Genomic DNA, 18,901 nt, shown 5'->3' with positions numbered 1-18,901 from the left:
CGACGCTCCGATGACCACTCCATGCAAGCAGCAGGTTCCGGTGCCAAGGATGGTATGGGAGAAGGACCTGCCATGACGTCACGGTCATGTGACCGCGACGTCATCACAGGCCCTGCGCACATGCGCGAAAAGGACCTACCATGACGTCACTGTCATGTGACCGCAACGTCATCACAGGTCCTTCTCGCGCAGGGCCTGTGATGATGTCGCGGTCACATGACCGTGACGTCATGGCAGGTCCTTCGTGCGCATGGCCTGTGATGACGTCGTGGTCATGTGACCGCGACGTCATCACAGGTCCTGCGCGAGAAGGACCTGCCATGACGTCAATGTCATGTGACCGCGACGTCATCACAGGTCCTGCGCGCGAAGGACCTGCCATGACGTCACGGTCATGTAAAGGGGCCCTTGGAAGGTGAGTATATGTTTATTTTTTAACCTGTGACATACGTGGCTGGGCAATATACTACGTAGCTGGGCAATATACTACGTGACTGGCCAATATACTACGTGGCTGGGCAATACACTACGTGGCTCTGTGCTGTATACTACATGGCTCTGTGCTGTATACTACGTCGCTGTGCAATATACTACGTGGCTCTGTGCTGTATACTACTTCACTAGGCAATATACTACGTCACTGGGTAATATACTACGTGACTGGGCAATATACTACATGACTGGGCAATATACCACGTGCCTGGGCAATATACTACATGCCTGGGCAATATACTACGTGCCTGGGCAATATACTACGTGCCTGGGCAATATACTACGTGCCTGGGCAATATACTACGTGCCTGGGCAATATACTACGTGACTGGACAGTATACTACGTGGCTGGGCAATATACTACGTGGCTGGACAATATACTACGTGGGCTGTGCAATATACTATGTGCCTAGGCAATATACTACGTGCCTGGGCAATATACTACGTGCCTGGGCAATATACTACGTGCCTGGGCAATATACTACGTGACTGGACAATATACTACGTGGCTGGGCAATATACTACGTGCCTGGGCAATATACTACGTGCCTGGGCAATATACTACGTGCCTGGGCAATATACTACGTGCCTGGGCAATATACTACGTGACTGGACAATATACTACGTGGCTGGGCAATATACTACGTGGCTGGGCAATATACTACGTGGGCTGTGCAATATACTACGTGGCTGTGCAATATACTACGTAGCTGGGCAATATACTACATGACTGGCCAATATACTACGTGGCTGGGCAATATACTACGTGGCTCTGTGCTGTATACTACGTGGCTCTGTGCTGTATACTACGTCACTGGGCAATATACTATGGCACTGGGCAATATACTACGTCACTGGGCAATATACTATGTGCCTGGGCAATATACTACGTGCCTGGGCAATATACTACGTCACTGGGCAATATACTATGTGCCTGGGCAATATACTACGTGCCTGGGCAATATACTACGTGCCTGGGCAATATACTACGTCACTGGGCAATATACTACGTCACTGGGCAATATACTACGTGCCTGGGCAATATACTACGTGCCTGGGCAATATACTACGTCACTGGGCAATATACTACGTCACTGGGCAATATACTACGTCGCTGGCAATATACTACGTGGCTGGGCAATATACTATGTGGGCTGGGCAATATACCACGTGGCTGGGCAATATACTACGTGGCTGGGCAATATACTACGTGGCTGGGCAATATACTACGTGGCTGGGCAATATACTACGTGGCTGGGCAATATACTACGTGGCTGGGAAATATATTACGTGGCTGGGCAATATATTACGTGGCTGGGCAATATACTATGTGGGCTGTGCAATAAACTACGTGGCTGGGCAATATACTACGGGGCTGGGCAATATACTACGTGGACATGCATATTCTAGAATACCTGATGTGATAGAATCGGGCCACCATCGAGTAATTAATAACCAGCAAAGGCTATGCAGACAGCTGCAGGCTGATATTAATAGCCTAGGAAGGGGCCATGGATATTGGCCCCCTGGCTAAAAACATCAGCACTCAGCCGCCCCAGAAAAGGTGCATCTCTAAGATGCGCCAATTCTGGCACTTAGCCTCGCTCTTCTCACTTGCCCGGTAGGGGTGGCAAGTGGAGTAATAGTTGTGGGGCTGATGTCACCTTTGTATTGTAAGGCGACATCAAGCCCAAGGCTTAGTAATGGAGAGGTGTCAATAAGACACCTCTCCAGTACTAATCCTATAGTTGTTACATGTTAAATAAAGACACAGCCAGAAACAAGTCTTTTAGTGAAATAAAACAGTAAACACAGTTTTCCCATTTTATTATACACTTAATTCCTGCGATGCCCTCGATCTCCTGTAATAAACATAAAATAAAAAAGCAACAATATACCATACCTGTCCGTTGCTGTGTCCCACGCCATAATCCACATCTGTGGATGTGTAGTGACCTGTATGCTGGAGGGCATAGTACTGATTTTAATCTATGTACCAGAACCCTCTGCATTCACATGCTCATTCTATTGTGCTTTTCACCATGATTGTGCAACGTTCCAGGAAAAACACATGACAAAGGTGACGATTATGAATAATCTCACAGGATGGCAGTCTGAAAACAAGATGCAGACTATAATCTCTTTTGTACGATGAACCTGGTGGACTTTTTAGATCTGAGAAAGATGTAAAGGTGACAAATCGATTCCAGGTCTCCAGCGATACATAAACAAACATGAATCTATCTTACACAATGTAACAGTCAGAGATGCTCATAGTGAAATGTTCTCCTTTTGTTTAACACTCCAAAAACTTAACCATACATGTACAAATTTTACTCACTTTGCTGAAAGTCCATCTCTTGTCCACCTTAGTGAGTAAAAACACAAAAATTAAATTTAAGTCTTCGAGTACAAGCAAGTCACATTATATGATAAAAAAGCATTCTTATTCTTACTTTCTGTCTTGTGAATCCAGAGCACAAAATATGACAGTATTTACTGGATAGTGTCTTCGGAAAAATAGTCTGTCAGAGAAGTGAGGTAAAAAACAAGGTGTTACAAATAAAGTACACCTTACACTGACCTACACCAAGTTTTACATTCTCCAACACTTTTTAACAGATTAATAGCTTTACACTTAAAAAACAGGTAATTCTTTTTTAACAATAATCACAAGATTTGCGTCCAGTATATTACTCTGCTCCTTTTTTTTTTTTTTTTTTGGTCATTTGATCCAGGGCAGCAAATAAATAAGCTACTAAGAAAACTGCTGCCCTTAATAAAAAGTAGACTGCATCATGTCATGGCAGTATATTATTCATTATTCACAATAGGCAACAGAGCTAGAAATTCAGAACAAACTGACCTACATCACATATACAATGGTAAAGTTCCGATAATAATAATAATATTAAACAAAAAAAAGAAATTATTTCTTACTTCCGTTGATTGTCTGTTAGAGTGATTCCTTGAGAAGACACCTTGAAGTGCACCACAGTGGAAATAGGAGGGGGTTCTTGAATTTGCGTTATACTCAATGCTTTCTGCACAGCCTGATATCCTGTAAGTGACTCCATGTCCACTGAATTTAGATACCAAACATTGCAAGCTAGAAAGTGATAAATATAAAATATAATAAAATAAAAGTAACAAGTCTACAACACACCACCTCTACAAAATAGCCCTAGATGAAAAACACTTATGGTGGGTGAACAATGTCACCAATTTCCTAAATAAATCTAACTCTAAAGCTGCTACGAACATGAAATACTGATCAGATTTCGGTAACAATCCATACAGTCAAAGAAATCAATCACAGATGTCCATAAATTAAGTGTAATAATGAAAAATGACACCGGGAAAAAGTATTGAATACGTTTACTGAAATCGTTACAAAAACAACTAGGAACTGGGCTTCTGTCCAACCCTGTTGCTCAAGTATCAGACTTATAAAACAAATAGGCAGAATAAATGTTTTTGTTAGTACTAATAAATTGTGAAGGATTTGCATCTATTTGGAGAACTGCATGTGTTACATCTATTATGATTGCACTGTTTTTTCAACATTGCCTTATACCTTGTATTTTCATAATAAAGCGCAGTTTTGGACTAATTCTACGAACCTTAGCTTAACAACCAAATACATTTGCTAGGTAAATCCTGCTACCTCAGCCTATGAAGAAATGTTATAAACATTCATAGCTGCAATCGCAGTACTCATTTTGTTTCTTTAGGACAGTTTCACATATCTGAATTTAGAAGTCTGAGTACAGACTTAAGTTCAGGTCAGGAAACCCACAGTAACAGTCTCATAGGCCTACATATTCCTCAATAGTGAAATTGCAACACCAAGATGGGAAAGTTTTGGAATGATGGAATTTTAAGGATTAATAGTAATTTTAAGTATACCCAGATGACCCAGGTGATACCCATCTCCATTTATTATCAAGTTTAAGCATCATTTCATTCCAGGTACACCAAGACCTGCGTTATATTGATTTGGCCGTGGAACCAGTGGAATAGCCATTTCTCCAAAGTGTCCCTGAAGCCCGTTATTGAACATGACAATGTCAAGTCTCATGTTGCTCATGCTACTCTGAGCAGTGTGTCTGGCCTAAAAGTGCTAAGATGGCCTGCAGCGTCCTTGAGCACTTCTTGGGGGGTCTTTAGTTGGCAATTGCTAAGGGAGCTGCCAGTTTTAATACTTGGAAGCAGATCAGTTTAAGCCAATGTCAGCCTGAAGTGTGGAACTCGTAGACTTCATGAAATAAGGGGTTCACTCCCTTGAGATGCCGTGACATGCCTACAGATGTTGCTTGTTTGTGGGACTTAATGAAGAACAATCTGAAGGCAGAAAGCGAATAGCATTCTCAGGTTTAGTTTGGGGACTCACTCTGCCATTGAAGAACAGTTCATTCCTTTATCTTAACCCCTTGGTGACATTTGCTGTACATTTATGGCAAATGTGCATAGTGCACTCCTTCAAGGCTGTTGTCAGTCAGGATATGATAGTGACAATTAGTATGCTGTAGCATTGAATTAGCGTCAAACCCTTAATTATGAACTTATTTTATCATTAAAAAATGTGGTAATAGGCATGGAACAGCTTATAAGCCAACTGACCAATTATTGATCTCATGGAAATGAACAGATGTGAAAAAAGGTACAATTCCGTAACGGTAAATGCAATAAGTTTGGGAAACCATTTGAATTACAGCTGAAGGTGTACACTTCAATCACATTGTGTGGGCTGTGGAGCACATTCACTGTACTGTAGTACACAGGCTAATTTATGACTGATCTGTCACTGCCCAAAGAGTTCCGAACCCAACTGTATTGCATTTCATATTCAAAAGAAAGGGCCCCCAAGATATTATACAGGCCACAGAATGTTTAGTTCAAAACGTATACATTTTATTTATAATAAATGAATAAAATATTTCATATTTTTAACATCCATAATTTTGTACATATGCAAGTACCTCCAATCCAAAACAAGCTGGTCACATGTGCTTTATACAAAAGCTTTAATACTGACAAATTATGTGTTAAGGTAACTTATTCCATAATTGCTATCAGATTAACTTATAGTTGATCACGCCCCTGGAAGAAAAACATATCGAAACGCACGTAGGGGTTTCTCTGGTTTCACATGTGCTTACAGAGGTAAATATGTCTGAATAATTACACCTTATTTGGTTTGCCAATAATACATGTGTAAAAATCATGTAAATACCCAAATATTCTTTATTGTTAAAAACAAAGGCAAATTATGCCACCAGTAGTGACCAAACAAAAAAAAACCAAAAAAAGTGTTCAACCCAATTAAAATCTATAGGGAAATACTAGTAATCCCTGGATAGGAACCTAAATGAGCCCTACCTGCCAGCGGAGGTTGACACCCTAGGGGAACACGTATTGGCGCCCCCGCTCCACGATGACTGACCCTACGGGCCCTGATGAACCCTGCAGCCACTAGTGAGACCCTCTACCCACAGACTACAGGACCTCTATCGCTAGACAAGAAAGTACTGTCCTAGGGAAAACTAGAACCCAAAAAGACATAAAAACAACATGAACACATAAAGGGCAATACCCGGTGTCATGGATGGTTGATATCAGCAGATCATGGTAACCACTCAGGTGGCTGGTATTAAACATATACCCTCACCGTATCAAGGGTTAAATGCACCCACAGAGGTTTTATATTTTGTGCCTTGGACCCTTACAATCAGGGGTCTATTTTGAATTTCAGAAGACACACCTCAGGGTATAAAGAGCATCACAGGTAATAATATCAGGGTAGAGACCATACACGCACAGCACGAGTTTGATACATAGGTCATATAACCACCGCAGTTTGTTTCACCGCAGATACCCCAGATACTCCATCTGTATATATACCCGGTAATAATACCTCATATCCAAAAAACATTAAGCGTGGAAACCATTGATACTCCTCTGCATTTCAAGGAGCATCACACACCATCTGCCCTTATACTGTTAGCGCCTCAACGCGTTTTGTCTACTTAGGCTCATCAGGAGGCCTGATGTAATGATAATTTGTGTCACAAAAGATTAGCTCCAATACGTTCCCCCCTAGGGTGTCAACCTCCGCTGGCAGGTAGGGCTCATCTAGGTTCCTATCCAGGGATTACTAGTATTTTCCTATAGATTTTAATTGGGTTGAACACTTTTTTGTTTTTGTTTTTTGTTTGTTTTTTTGTTTGGTCACTACTGGTGGCATGATTTGCCTTTGTTTTTAACAATAAAGAATATTTGGGTATTTACATGATTTTTACTTTTGGAAACCCTGCACAGTATATCTAAGTCTTCATATTTCTGCAGTAATACATGTGCTAGGGCAATTGTTTAGGAGTTACTTATCCCGTGTATGAGCACAAAAAATAGACTATTTATAAACTAGGAAATACTCTGGCTAATACCCATACATGTATTACTGCAGCCAGCCTTATATATATGTCCATGCACATTGGCACTTTAATATATGATTGTGTTATTTACCCTGAAAATCTATTTAGATTTTGTTCACTTAAAGCACATGTGACCAGCTTGTTTTGGATTGGAGGTACTTGCATATGTACAAAATTATGGATGTTAAAAATATGAAATATTTTATTCATTTATTATAAATAAAATGTATACATTTTGAACTAAACATTCTGTGGCCTGTATAATATCTTGGGGGGGTGGGCTTTCTTTTGAATATCAGATTTTGAATGTGTTCTTTGGGAATTTATCTATGGACTAATATGTATAAATGTATTGCATTTCAACAAAATATTTAGCACGGGCATGTAGCATGATACTTGGACTGAACTCTGTAAGATAACCAAATAATTTAGATAAGAAAAAAGTTCTGCACAATTTCAGGATGTGATCTGTAAATAATCATGCAATTTAAACACAAGCTGAGCAAAAATTTCAAAATTAAACATAACTCAAACAAGAACGCACTAATGGGGAAACTGAAAAGTGTATAATGAACTGCATAATACATAAAGCTGCAAGAAACGTAGCAAATAAAAAAGTTAAATCTTGTAACAATATTAAAGTGCTCTTTCACCTGTCATTTTCTGTAAGAGCATCTATATAGAGCTATAAAACTGGACTTAAAATAAGACAGTTCTGCCAAAATTGTCAGAAATGTGTATAATGTGTGGGAAAATGAGTCGCTGCCATAAACTTATGTGGCTGCTTATGTACGAGTAAAATAATGTGATCTAACATGGCAGCACTATATGACAACAGGTTTTTGGCAGATCTCTTCAAATTAGCAGATTCTGACACTTAAAAAATAAATAAAATCATTAAACACATCCAGCGTAGCGCACATTGAAAACTTATATAGGGCCTTTCTGAATGTTATTTTGTCATATAGATGTCTATATCTGAAGAAACAAAGCAACTTGAAATGGTTTTACCAAATACACTAATGTCTGAGCATAGTATTGTTACAATGTGCTTAAGTGCTAAATAGTGATAAGCGAGTGTACTCGGTGCTCGGGTTTTCCCGAGCATGCTCGGGTGGTCTCCGAGTATTTGTAACTGCTCAGAGATTTTGTTTTTGTTGACTCAGCTGCATGATTTACGACTGCTAGCCTGAGTACATGTGGGGGTTGCCTGGTTGCTAGGGAATCCCCACATGTATTCAAGCTGTCTATCAGCTGTAAATCATGCAGCTGAGGCAACGAAAACTAAATCTCCGAGCAGTTACAAATATTTGGAGACCACCCGAGCAACAAGTACACTCGCTCATCACTAGTGTTAAATTGTTTTGGTGTCTGAAGAGAAGGTCCACTTAGAACTCTGTCATTATAAAGTTAGTTCATAATTAGGGAATTTTGTAGACTTAACTTCTTGACTTTAATCTGCTACATTGTCCCAACTAACAGACCAACCAATGTTTTACCAATACAGTGGCATGTAAACATTTGGGCACTCCTGGTTAAAATTACTGATATAGTTAACAGTTAAGCAAGTTGATGATGAAATGATCTCTAAATGGCCTAAAGTTAAAGATGACACATTTCCTTTATATTTTAGGCAAAACATTTTTTTATTCTTTTAACATTTTAAAAATTACAAAAAGGAAAAAATGGTCCGATGCAAATGTTTGGGCACAAACACTAGTAGCATCTCCTTTTGAAAGTATCACCACTTGTAAACACTTTAAGTAGCCAGCCAAGACTCTCTCAATTCTCGTTTGAGGGATTTTCATCCATTCTTCAAAGGAAAATTCTTTCAGTTCTGTGAGATTCCTGGGCCGTCTTGCATGCAAGGTTATTTTGAGGTCTAGCCAAAGAATTTCAATGATGTTTAGATTAGTAGACTGTTAAGGCCATTGTAAAACATTCAGCTTGCGCCTTTTGAGGTAGTCTATTTTGATGTGTATTTAGGATCATTGTCCATTTGTAGAAGCCATCCTCTTTTCAACTTCAGCTTTTTTTTTTTTTTTACAGATGCTTTTATGTTTGCATCAAGAATTTGCTGAAATTTCATTGAATCCACTCCTCCCTCCACCCGTGAAATGTTCCCCATGCCATTGGCTGCAACACAACTCCAAAGAATGACTGATCCACCCCCAAGCTTAAACCATATATATGGGTAACAAAACACAGTGTCAGATGGTATAGACACCCGTGCCAACAAGGGGAAGATTAAGTGTGAGAAAGGTCAGAGGCACATAAGATGAGCCCGAAGTGCCAGTGATAGTAGGTAGAGGTTCTCAAATATGCCCGTAATAACGAGTGAAGGTTCACATGTACGTCAAGTAATTTCATTAGTAAAGTAATAAGGCCAAAAATAGGAATAGGAAGGATTACAGGGCAAGGAGCATAGAGAAGGAAATGATTACCTCGTACCTGCGGTGTCACAACCCCTACACGCATTTCGGCTAAGTGCCTTCTTCCGGGGGAGTGGCGTCGCTAAACCAAAACGAGGTTATATAGACAGGACCAGCCAATTATAAGTGGCGTCTCCGCAGCACGCCAAAAAGACCGGACATGGTTGGCGCATGCGCAGCCGATGCCGAAAGAGCTGGCGTCACCAAGAGAGTCATCAGATGAATGTGACCAGTGGTGTGTCAAGTCCACCTACAGTGTCACATAAGCGGAAGAGCAGTCACACATTAAGGCAGAGCCGATGTAGATGCTGTCAGGGGGGGCTAGCAACCATGGACCAGTGCTCATGCTGTTGGTGAGATGTTCTTTTCCTGAAATGATGTGCCCTTTTTTCTCCACACATATCTTTGATCATTGTAGCCAAACAGTTCTATTTTAACGGCATCGTTCCAAAGGACTTGTTTCCAAATTGCATCAGGTTTGTTTAGATGTCCTTCTGCATACTTCTGATGCTGAATTTTAATGGAGAGGATGCAAAAGAGGCTTTCTTCTGATGACTGTACCATGAAGTTCATATACGTGCAGGTGTGTCTGAACAGTAGAACAATGTGCCACAACTCCAGAGTCTGCTAAATCTGACGGTCTTTTGCAGTCAAGAGGGAGTTCTGATTTGCCTCTCAAGTAATCCTATGATCAGGGCTCACTGAAATTTTGCTTGGTCTTCCAGACCTTATCTTGACCTCCACTCTTCCTGTTAACTGACATTTCTTAATTACATTTTAAACTGCAGAAACGGCAATTTGAAAACCGTTTGCCATCTTCTTACAACCTTCTCCTGCTTTGTGGGCCCACCATTTTCATTTTCAGAGTGCTAGGCAGCTGCTTAGAAGAACCCATTGCACCTGTTTTTTGGCACAAGGTTACAGGAGTCTGGGTTTTTATAAAGCTGAGAAATTGCATCATCTGGCCTTCCCTAATGATGATACTGAACAAGCCATAACCCTAACAGGCTAATTGAGGTCTGAAACCTTGGTTAAAGTTATCTGAGCACACAACTCTCCAAGGATGCCCAACCTTTTCCATCGGCCTCATTTCTCTTTTTCTAATTTTTAATACGAGAAAAATGACAATTTATATATTTTTTTCCTAAAATACAAAGGAAATGTGTCATCTTTAACTTTAGACCTTTTAGAGATTATTACATCTTCAACTTTTACATGGCACTGTATATTATTCCAATTAAATGATTCTGAAGACTAGCCAACAAAAAGCTGCCTTTACACCTGTGTTGTGTTTGTGCCGCATTGGCCAAGAACCTCGGCTTCTAAAGGTGAAGCAAATAGTTTCAATGATCTCCATCTGTACAAGCTGTGTGTGATAACTGAATTGTAAAACTGCGGCAGTTGGCATTAAACCCACATGCCAATTTTTGCCCTATAGTTCTTGGCTGCAGGAAACTTAACATTGACAGGCACCCTAAAGGAGCATATCCATATCTAGAGGAGAGTAACTAGCCAAGGTTCTCAAGTGAGCACTTCTATGACTTACCTGCTCCTTGTTTCAGCAGCTCTGCAGCAGAGTTTGCGGCAGTCTGGGGAGCAGTTTCTGCAATTTCCTCCAAAGGATCTAAAATGAAATATAATCAGGATGACTAGAAATCCCCCAAATTTGTATTGTTTACATTTCCTACTAGCGAGCGTGACACATATGCTTAGTGTAATCTATTCATGCAGCAAATTATTGCATGGAAAATACAAAAGCCTTTTTTAAGGCTAGGCATACACTTATGCACTGCTCTGTTTAGCAACTACATCTCCATTGCAATGCACCCAAAAACTATACTCCCACGAAAACCCTGACAGAGCCCCAATGAAGGTATTCACTGGAATTAAGCTCACAAAGTAAACGTGGACCCAGTCTGGCAGTATTTGACTTTTTCAGACATGCATGATAAACCATGGTTTGCGCACGTCTAAAAACGAATACTCCTAAGATGGAAACCAAACAGTGTCTACAGTTACTCCATTGGCTTCATTCAAATGAATATCTTAGTCAGGGCTCTGTTACGGGTACAGTCAAAAAACAGGTTTTTAGGGATTCTGATGGAAATACTGATGAGCTATATAAGTGTACACCTAGTGGAAGGCTGTTTTAATGTGCTACACACAATGCCCAGCACAACCAGCATCAAGCTTGTCTGTGAAACACTTTGTTCACTCTAGAGATTAGCATATTGGTCAAAAACTACAGAATAAAATGTTTTTAATCATGTATAAATACTAAAACCTCAAGCATACAATCATAATATTTCTATGAGATCCTAATGTCACTCCATTTGGCTCTAATTTTTTAAACAAAGGATTTTTCTGTTCGATTCCAATCTGATATGAAAAGATAAGTGTTGTCAAACCATTATAGCACCGTATGTGCGTAAACGGCCCAATTTTGATATCTATAAACTGATTCTTATCTCTTCTTTTTCTGCTAGAGAAAGAGAGAGAGTGAGAAAGAGAGAAAGAAAGAGAAAGAGAAAAAAAGAAAGAAAGAAAGAAAGAAAGAAAGAAAGAAAAAGAGGAAAAAAAAATAGAAAGCGAGAGAGAAAGAAAGAGAAAGAGGGAAAGAAAGAAATTAAGAGAAAGAAAAAGAAAGAGGAAGAGAAAGAGAAACAAAGACAGAAAGAGAAAGAAAGAAAGAGAAAGAGAAAGAAAGTGAAAAAGAAAGAGACAGAAAGAAAGAGAAAGAGAAAGAAAGTGAGAAAGAGAAAGATAAAGAAAGAGAAAGAGAAAGAGAAAGAAAGTGAGAAAAAGAGAAAGAGAAAGAAAGAGAAAGAAAAGAAAGGAAAGAGAAAGAAAAAAAGAAAGAAAGAAAGAGAAAGGAAAGAAAGAAAGAAAGAAAGAAAGAAAGAAAGAAAGAAAGAAAGAAAGAAAGAAAGAAAGAAAGAAAGAAAGAAAGAGAAAGGAAAGACAGAGGAAGGAAAGAAAGAAAGACAGAGAAAGGAAGGAAAGAAAGAAAGAAAGAAAGAAAGAAAGAAAGAAAGAAAGAAAGAAAGAAAGAAAGAAAGAAAGAAAGAAAAGAAAAGAAAAGAAAGAGAGAGGTACCCATCACTACAGATGATCAGATCTCCTAAGCCCTCATAGGCCATCGGGAGCAGAAAGAAGAGCTTGAAAGGAAATTTTCAAAACTTGTGTGAGTAGCAATTGGATATATTAAAACTTAACCTTTATTAGGTCTCAATAAAACAAACTTACAAAAATGAAAAAAATAATAAAGGGGAGAAGGGAACCCCTGTGAAATAGTGTAGCCTAATACCAACACAGAATAGGGAGGACAGAAATAACAAAGACAAAACTACAATAAAAACTGACAGTGCTAAATGGTCACTAAAGCTGTGACCTCACAATCAAATGAAGCTAGTATAAAGCTCGGCTTGTCTAAAAAAGGCCAAGCCTGGACTGTGCCAAATATCAAAAAAGGGGGGCCTCAAGTGGAGTGATCCTCAAATGATCATAGTTCTATTGAGCAGAGTCTCTCCAGCTTGCGGTGAGATCCACCCAAATCAATGGGCTTATTAATATCATGCTGCTCTATATATGTCAGCGATTTAAGAAATGATTCATTGTAAAATTGATATAGTGACCGTATAGTAATAACCGTAAGGGATGCTCACAACTATTTTATGAGGTAGCGTGGTCCCATATGTACACTGTGTTCCAAATTATTATGCAAATTGGATTTAAGTGTCATAAACATTTAATTGTTTTGTTTTTCAAATAAACTCATGGATGGTATTGTGTCTCAGGGCTCAATGGATCACTGAAATCAATCTTAAACATGTGATAATTAGTTTTCCAGGTGATTCTAATTAAAGCAAAACTACTTAAAAATTATGTTCCACATTATTAAGCAGGCCACAGGTTTCAAGTAATATGGGAACTAAAAAGGATCTCTCTGCTGCTGAAAAGCATTAAATAGTGCAATGCCTTGGACAAGGTATGAAAACATTAGATATTCCACGAAAACTTAAGAGTGGTCATCATACTGTGAAGAGATTTGTGACTGAAACAGAGCACAGACAGAGTTCATGCAGATAAAGGCATAATGAGGAAGGTTTCTGCCAAATTCATTGGATTAAGAGAGCAGCTGCCAAAATACCATTACAAAGCAGCAAACAGTTATTTGAAGCTGCTGGTGCCTCTCGAGTCCCTCGAACCTCAAGGTGTAGGATCCTTCAGAGGCTTGCTGTGGTGCATAAACCTAATATTCAGGCAACCTTAAACAGTGTTCACAAGCAGAAATGGTTAAAGTGGGCCCAGACATACATGAACACTAATTTCCAAACAGTCTTGTTTACTGATGAGTGTCAAGCAACCTTGGATGGTCCAGATGGATGGAGTAGTGGATGGTTGGTGGATTGCCACCATGTCCCAACAAGGCTGTGACGTCAGCAAGGAGGTGGAGGAGTCACATTTTGGGCCAGAATCACGGAAAAACAGCTGGTAGGACGCTTTAAGGTCCCTGAAGGTGTGAAAATGACCTCTTCAAAGTATTTAGAGTTTCTGACTGACAGCTTTCTTCCATGGTCTAAAAAGCAGAAACGTGCCTTCAGGAGCAAAATCATCTTCATGCATGACAATGCACCATCTCATGCTGCAAAGAATACCTCAGAGTCATTGGCTGCTATGGGCATAAAAGGAGATAAACTCATGGTGTGGCCACCATCTTCACCTGACCTCAACCGTACAGAGAACCTTTGGAGTATCATCAAGCAAAAGATCTATGAGGGTGGGAGGCAATTTACATCAAAACAGCAGCTCTGGGAGGCGATTCTGACTTCATGCAAAGAAATACAAGCAGAAACTCTCCAAAAAACTCACAAGTTCAATGGATGCAAGAATTGTGAAGGTGATATCAAAGAAGGGATCCTATGTTAACATGTAACTTGGCCTGTTAGGAGGTTTTGGAGTTAAATAGCTGTTTTGTTCAGTGAATGTGACCTCCTAATGCTGCAAATTCCATAAATGAGCATTTTCAGTTCTTTAAAACATATCAAATGTATAGAAATTCTACTGTGCCTGAACAGTGCATTTGAGTTTTTATTTATTTTGGAGATTATACTGTTATCATTGGGAGGTTTTTTATTATTATTATTATACATTTTTATAGCGCCATTTATTCCATGGCGCTTTACATGTGAATACGGGGCAAATATAGACAAATACATTAAACATGAGCAGATAACAAGGCACACGAGTACATAAGGAGGGAGGACCCTGCCCGCGAGGGCTCACAGTCTGCAGAGTGACATACCATCTCTGGCTTGTCAAGGTAAGGAGGCTTATTCGCCGTGCAATGCTCCTCTGGGAAATATAATAATTTGACAGTAGCTAAACATATCTGTATGTGATTAGGTAACAATCTGTGATAACTGTTTATATGGACTTTGAAGTAAACAAATTGAGTAAGGGTGCCGGATGACGGAGTCCCTCAGTATAGTATTAAGGGTCAAAGATATACAGACTGATAAGTCACGTGCTTGACAAAGGGATTGTTCAAGCACACATGCAATACCGTACACTCATTGGCGGTGTTCATAATATAAAACAGGGTCCTGTAAATCATAGAATTACTCCCTGTGTAGAACTATGACCATAAAATATTTGAGGATCACTCCACTTGAGGCCCCCTTTTTTGATATTTGGCACAGTCCAGGCTTGGCATTTTTTAGACAAGCCGAGCTTTATTCTAGCTTCGTTTGATTGTGAGGTCACAGGTTTAGTGACCATTTAGCACTGTCAGTTTTTATTGTATTCTTGTCTTTGTTATTTCTGTCCTCCCTATTCTGTGTTGGTATTAGGGTACACTATTGCACAGGGGTTCCCTTCTCCCCTTTATTATTTTTTTCATTTTTGTAAGTTTGTTTTATTCAGACCTAATAAAGGTTAAGTTTTAATATATCCAATTACTATTCACCCTTGACTTTTTGTTGGATAAATCACCGTGCTTCAATAAATATAAATTTTCAAAACTTGACACGAGTAATATTTATTGCTCATGGCTTTCCTCCTGTTCTCACAGGAATGTGCTCACTCCCATGTTTTTAATGTAACACCCTCAATAGCTAAGCAACCACCTGTGGAAGTGCATCTATGCCACAGCTGTCCATAAACTGTGCCACACCACTGTGTTTACTGTGCATCCACTCACATAACTCACAAAGTGCCTCCCCTGCATGAAGGAATTCAGAGCAGAACCTCTTTATAAACAATCTGTCCGCCATTTTACAGTTATTTCTTACTCTCCTTGTTAAAGACAGAGCACGCAAACCTACCTGCTCTTCTGGCCGCTCAGACTCCTCTCTGTCTCCCAATCCGATGGCCCCAGCCCATTATACCTATCGGAAATGTCTTACTACGCTCACATTTCCCCACAACTACCTGGGATACCAAGCTCACTGTCTCATCCATTGGGTTTCAAAGTTGAACCTTTTGCAATATTTTAATGTTGTAAGTTTTTACTGTGTTGTTTGTTACATACATTAACATATAGTCAACTTCATTCAAAGAAGTTTTTCACTTTTAATAAAAAGTATGTGCTGTTAAGTAAAGAAAAAGAGGGGTCCTGTAGTGATGCATACCTTTGTCAGGGATAAGTAATTTACATGGCAGTGCCAGTGGCGTAATGGAATGTTGATAAACCAAAGCTGTCAGACTTCCTAGAGTTAAAAAGAAATAACAGGTTAAACGGAAATCTTCAAGTACTACATAAAGTGAGAGCACCAGTATAGGCTACATCCTCTCTATAGACCTAATATATGCCCTGGACAATGGCAGCGGGCAGAAAACTGCAGCCAAAAGTTCAGTTTTTTATGCATTTGTAATGTGTTTCCAATGCATTCTTTTGGTGCTAAACAATTTTGACCTCAACAGAAAAAAAAAAAAAAAGCTGAAAGAATTGACATGCTGCATTAAAAAAAGAAAAGAACACAACAGATCAAAAAGCCACACAATGTGAATGAGATTACAGGAATTCATTTTCTGTCACTGCAAAATGCTGCATTTTTTTCACATGAAAAAAATGCACAAAAAAACCACATCAAAAATGCGATGTACAAACCCTTACCCGGACATTTTCAATAACAGACTATAAAATAGGTATTCTTTAGAATGCTAACTATGATTCAATATACAAAATAAGTTACCTGCACACATTTCCTAACCCCGATAAATAAAAGACAATGCCAGTAATCAGAAGGGGAAAGCTAGATGCGTTTTTTTTAGACATTATACAAAATGTAACGAGTATTGTTTTACGTTGCATGAATAAGATGCTTGTAATTGTAGAAAAATTAAAGATATATTCAGGAGATTTACCAAAGTAAGGTTCATTGGGGCATCCCTTCAAGCGCACACCTTTTTGAACACATTCAATTAAGAAGTGTCGGACAAGTTCATTGGTCAAATCTCCACCTATTAAATAAGAATAGAAATAAGGTTTCATTGTTGTATTACATTCTTAAACTGGAAAATTATTCATTATTTTACTCCTAAAATTTGCCAACAACTACAGCCATTAAAAACGTTTTCAGCTATCCAGTGCTTTGTTGCAGAGTAATGGTCATAATGCTAGAGTAGTATTACATCTCTGTAATGGGTGGCACCCACTAAATGGTGAGATTATTTCATTTTTTTCTGGATAATAAACTTTCAATTAGTTTTAAATTACTAGTGTGCAGCATACAGTATACGTTACAGCTGCATTGGTAGAGCAGAAAATTAGGTGGCAATTCTGCCTATCGGCAAATTGGTAAGGTGCAATACATGTCAGGTTAAATGCACATCTGCCTCTGTGGCTCTGCTGCAGATTCCATCACTAATGTCAGAAAAAACATGCTTCAATGTTGTGCTAAAATGTCTTTGTCTTAGATCTTGATGGAAACCAATGGATCGCACTATAGTAAATGCGTGTGGTTGGTTGTGGGTGTCCATCGTGCAAACTATCTACTACACATAGGTGCATTAGGTCTTCTTTCCCTGTCCTATAGATTATATTTCCTGATTATAATGATTGTTACAGAGACAAAAAGTCTCTGCTACAGGAAACCAATGTACGTTTGAGGATGCCAGTATTCTCAATGTGTGTTACGTTGGATAAAAAGGGTCATCTTGCTATGAAAGTCTCTATCCTACTGGGGCATATGAATCCAAAGATGAGAGTTCTTTGCTCAGGACAAGCTTTTCTGTGTCTGTAAGAGCAGCTCATATTCTAAAAAATCTAGAACTGCTGGGGAATAAAGAAAGGATTGTCTTAAGGAGACCACTGTAAACAAACCCCTTAACCCCTTCATGACCTTGGGATTTTTCGTTTTTCCGTGTTCGTTTTTCACTCCCCTCCTTCCCAGAGCGATAACTTTTTTTATTTTCCGTCAATTTGGCCATGTGAGGGCTTATTTTTTGCGGGACGAGTTGTACTTTTGAACGACATCATTGGTTTTAGCATGTCGTGTACTAGAAAACGGGAAAAAAATTCCAAGTGCGGTGAAATTGCAAAAAAAGTGCAATCCCACACTTGTTTTTTGTTTGGCTTTTTTGCTAGGTTCACTAAATGCTAAAACTAACCTGCCATTATGATTCTCCAGGTCAGTACAAGTTCATAGACACCAAACATGACTAGGTTATTTTTTATCTAAGTGGTGAAAAAAAATTCCAAACTTTGCTAAAAAAAAAAAAAAAAAAAAATTGCGCCATTTTCCGATACCCGTAGCGTCTCCATTTTTCGTGATCTGGGGTCGGTTGAGGGCTTATTTTTTGCGTGCCGAGATGACGTTTTTAATGATAGCATTTCGGTGCAGATACGTTCTTTTGATCGCCCGTTATTGCATTTTAATGTAATGTCGCGGCGACCAAAAAAACGTAATTCTGGCGTTTTGAATTTTTTTCCCGCTACGCTGTTTAGCGATCAGGTTAATGCTTTTTTTTAGTTGATAGATCGGGCGATTCTGAGCGCGGCGATACCAAATATGCGTAGATTTTATATTTTTTTTATTGATTTAACATTTTTTTCAACTTTTTTTTTTACTTTTGCCATGCTTCAATAGCCTCCATGGGAGGCTAGAAGCAGGCACAACGCGATCGGCTCTGCTACATAGCAGCGATCTGCTGATCGCTGCTATGTAGCAGAAATGGAGGTGTGCTGTGAGCGCCGTCCACAGGGTGGCGCTCACAGCCACCGGCGATCAGTAACCATAGAGGTCTCAAGGACCTCTATGGTTACAATGGAGACGCATCGCCGACCCCCGATCATGTGACGGGGGTCGGCGATGACGTCATTTCCGGCCGCCCGGCCGGATGCGGTAGTTAAATGCCGCTGTCTGCGCTTGACAGCGGCATTTAACTAGTTAATAGGTGCGGGCAGATCGCGATTCTGCCCGCGCCTATTACGGGCACATGTCAGCTGTTCAAAACAGCTGACATGTCCCGGCTTTGGTGCGGGCTCACCGCGGAGCCCTGCATCAAAGCAGGGGATCTGACCTCGGACGTACTATCCCG

At 39.6% G+C, this 18,901-nt stretch overlaps 1 protein-coding gene across 4 annotated transcripts in view; it reads right to left on the bottom strand.

The window, feature by feature from the left end:
- The window catches only part of TNS3 (tensin 3), a 515,174-nt gene that overhangs the window by 7,049 nt on the left and 489,224 nt on the right, over window positions 1-18,901 (bottom strand). For all 4 annotated transcript variants that reach the window (XM_069730367.1, XM_069730368.1, XM_069730369.1 and 1 more), the window contains 6 exons: window positions 16,727-16,822; window positions 15,991-16,068; window positions 10,905-10,982; window positions 3,433-3,601; window positions 2,949-3,017; window positions 2,834-2,860 (listed from right to left, as the gene is read on the bottom strand). In XM_069730367.1, the coding sequence (XP_069586468.1) occupies window positions 2,834-2,860; window positions 2,949-3,017; window positions 3,433-3,601; window positions 10,905-10,982; window positions 15,991-16,068; window positions 16,727-16,822 (517 nt within the window). The remainder of the gene's footprint in view (window positions 1-2,833; window positions 2,861-2,948; window positions 3,018-3,432; window positions 3,602-10,904; window positions 10,983-15,990; window positions 16,069-16,726; window positions 16,823-18,901) is intronic.

This window comes from Ranitomeya imitator, chromosome 6, assembly GCF_032444005.1.
Source record: "Ranitomeya imitator isolate aRanImi1 chromosome 6, aRanImi1.pri, whole genome shotgun sequence".
NCBI lineage: Eukaryota > Metazoa > Chordata > Amphibia > Anura > Dendrobatidae > Ranitomeya > Ranitomeya imitator.
The sequence above is the reverse complement of the archived record's forward strand: the minus strand, read 5'-3'. Positions and strand labels throughout refer to the sequence as shown.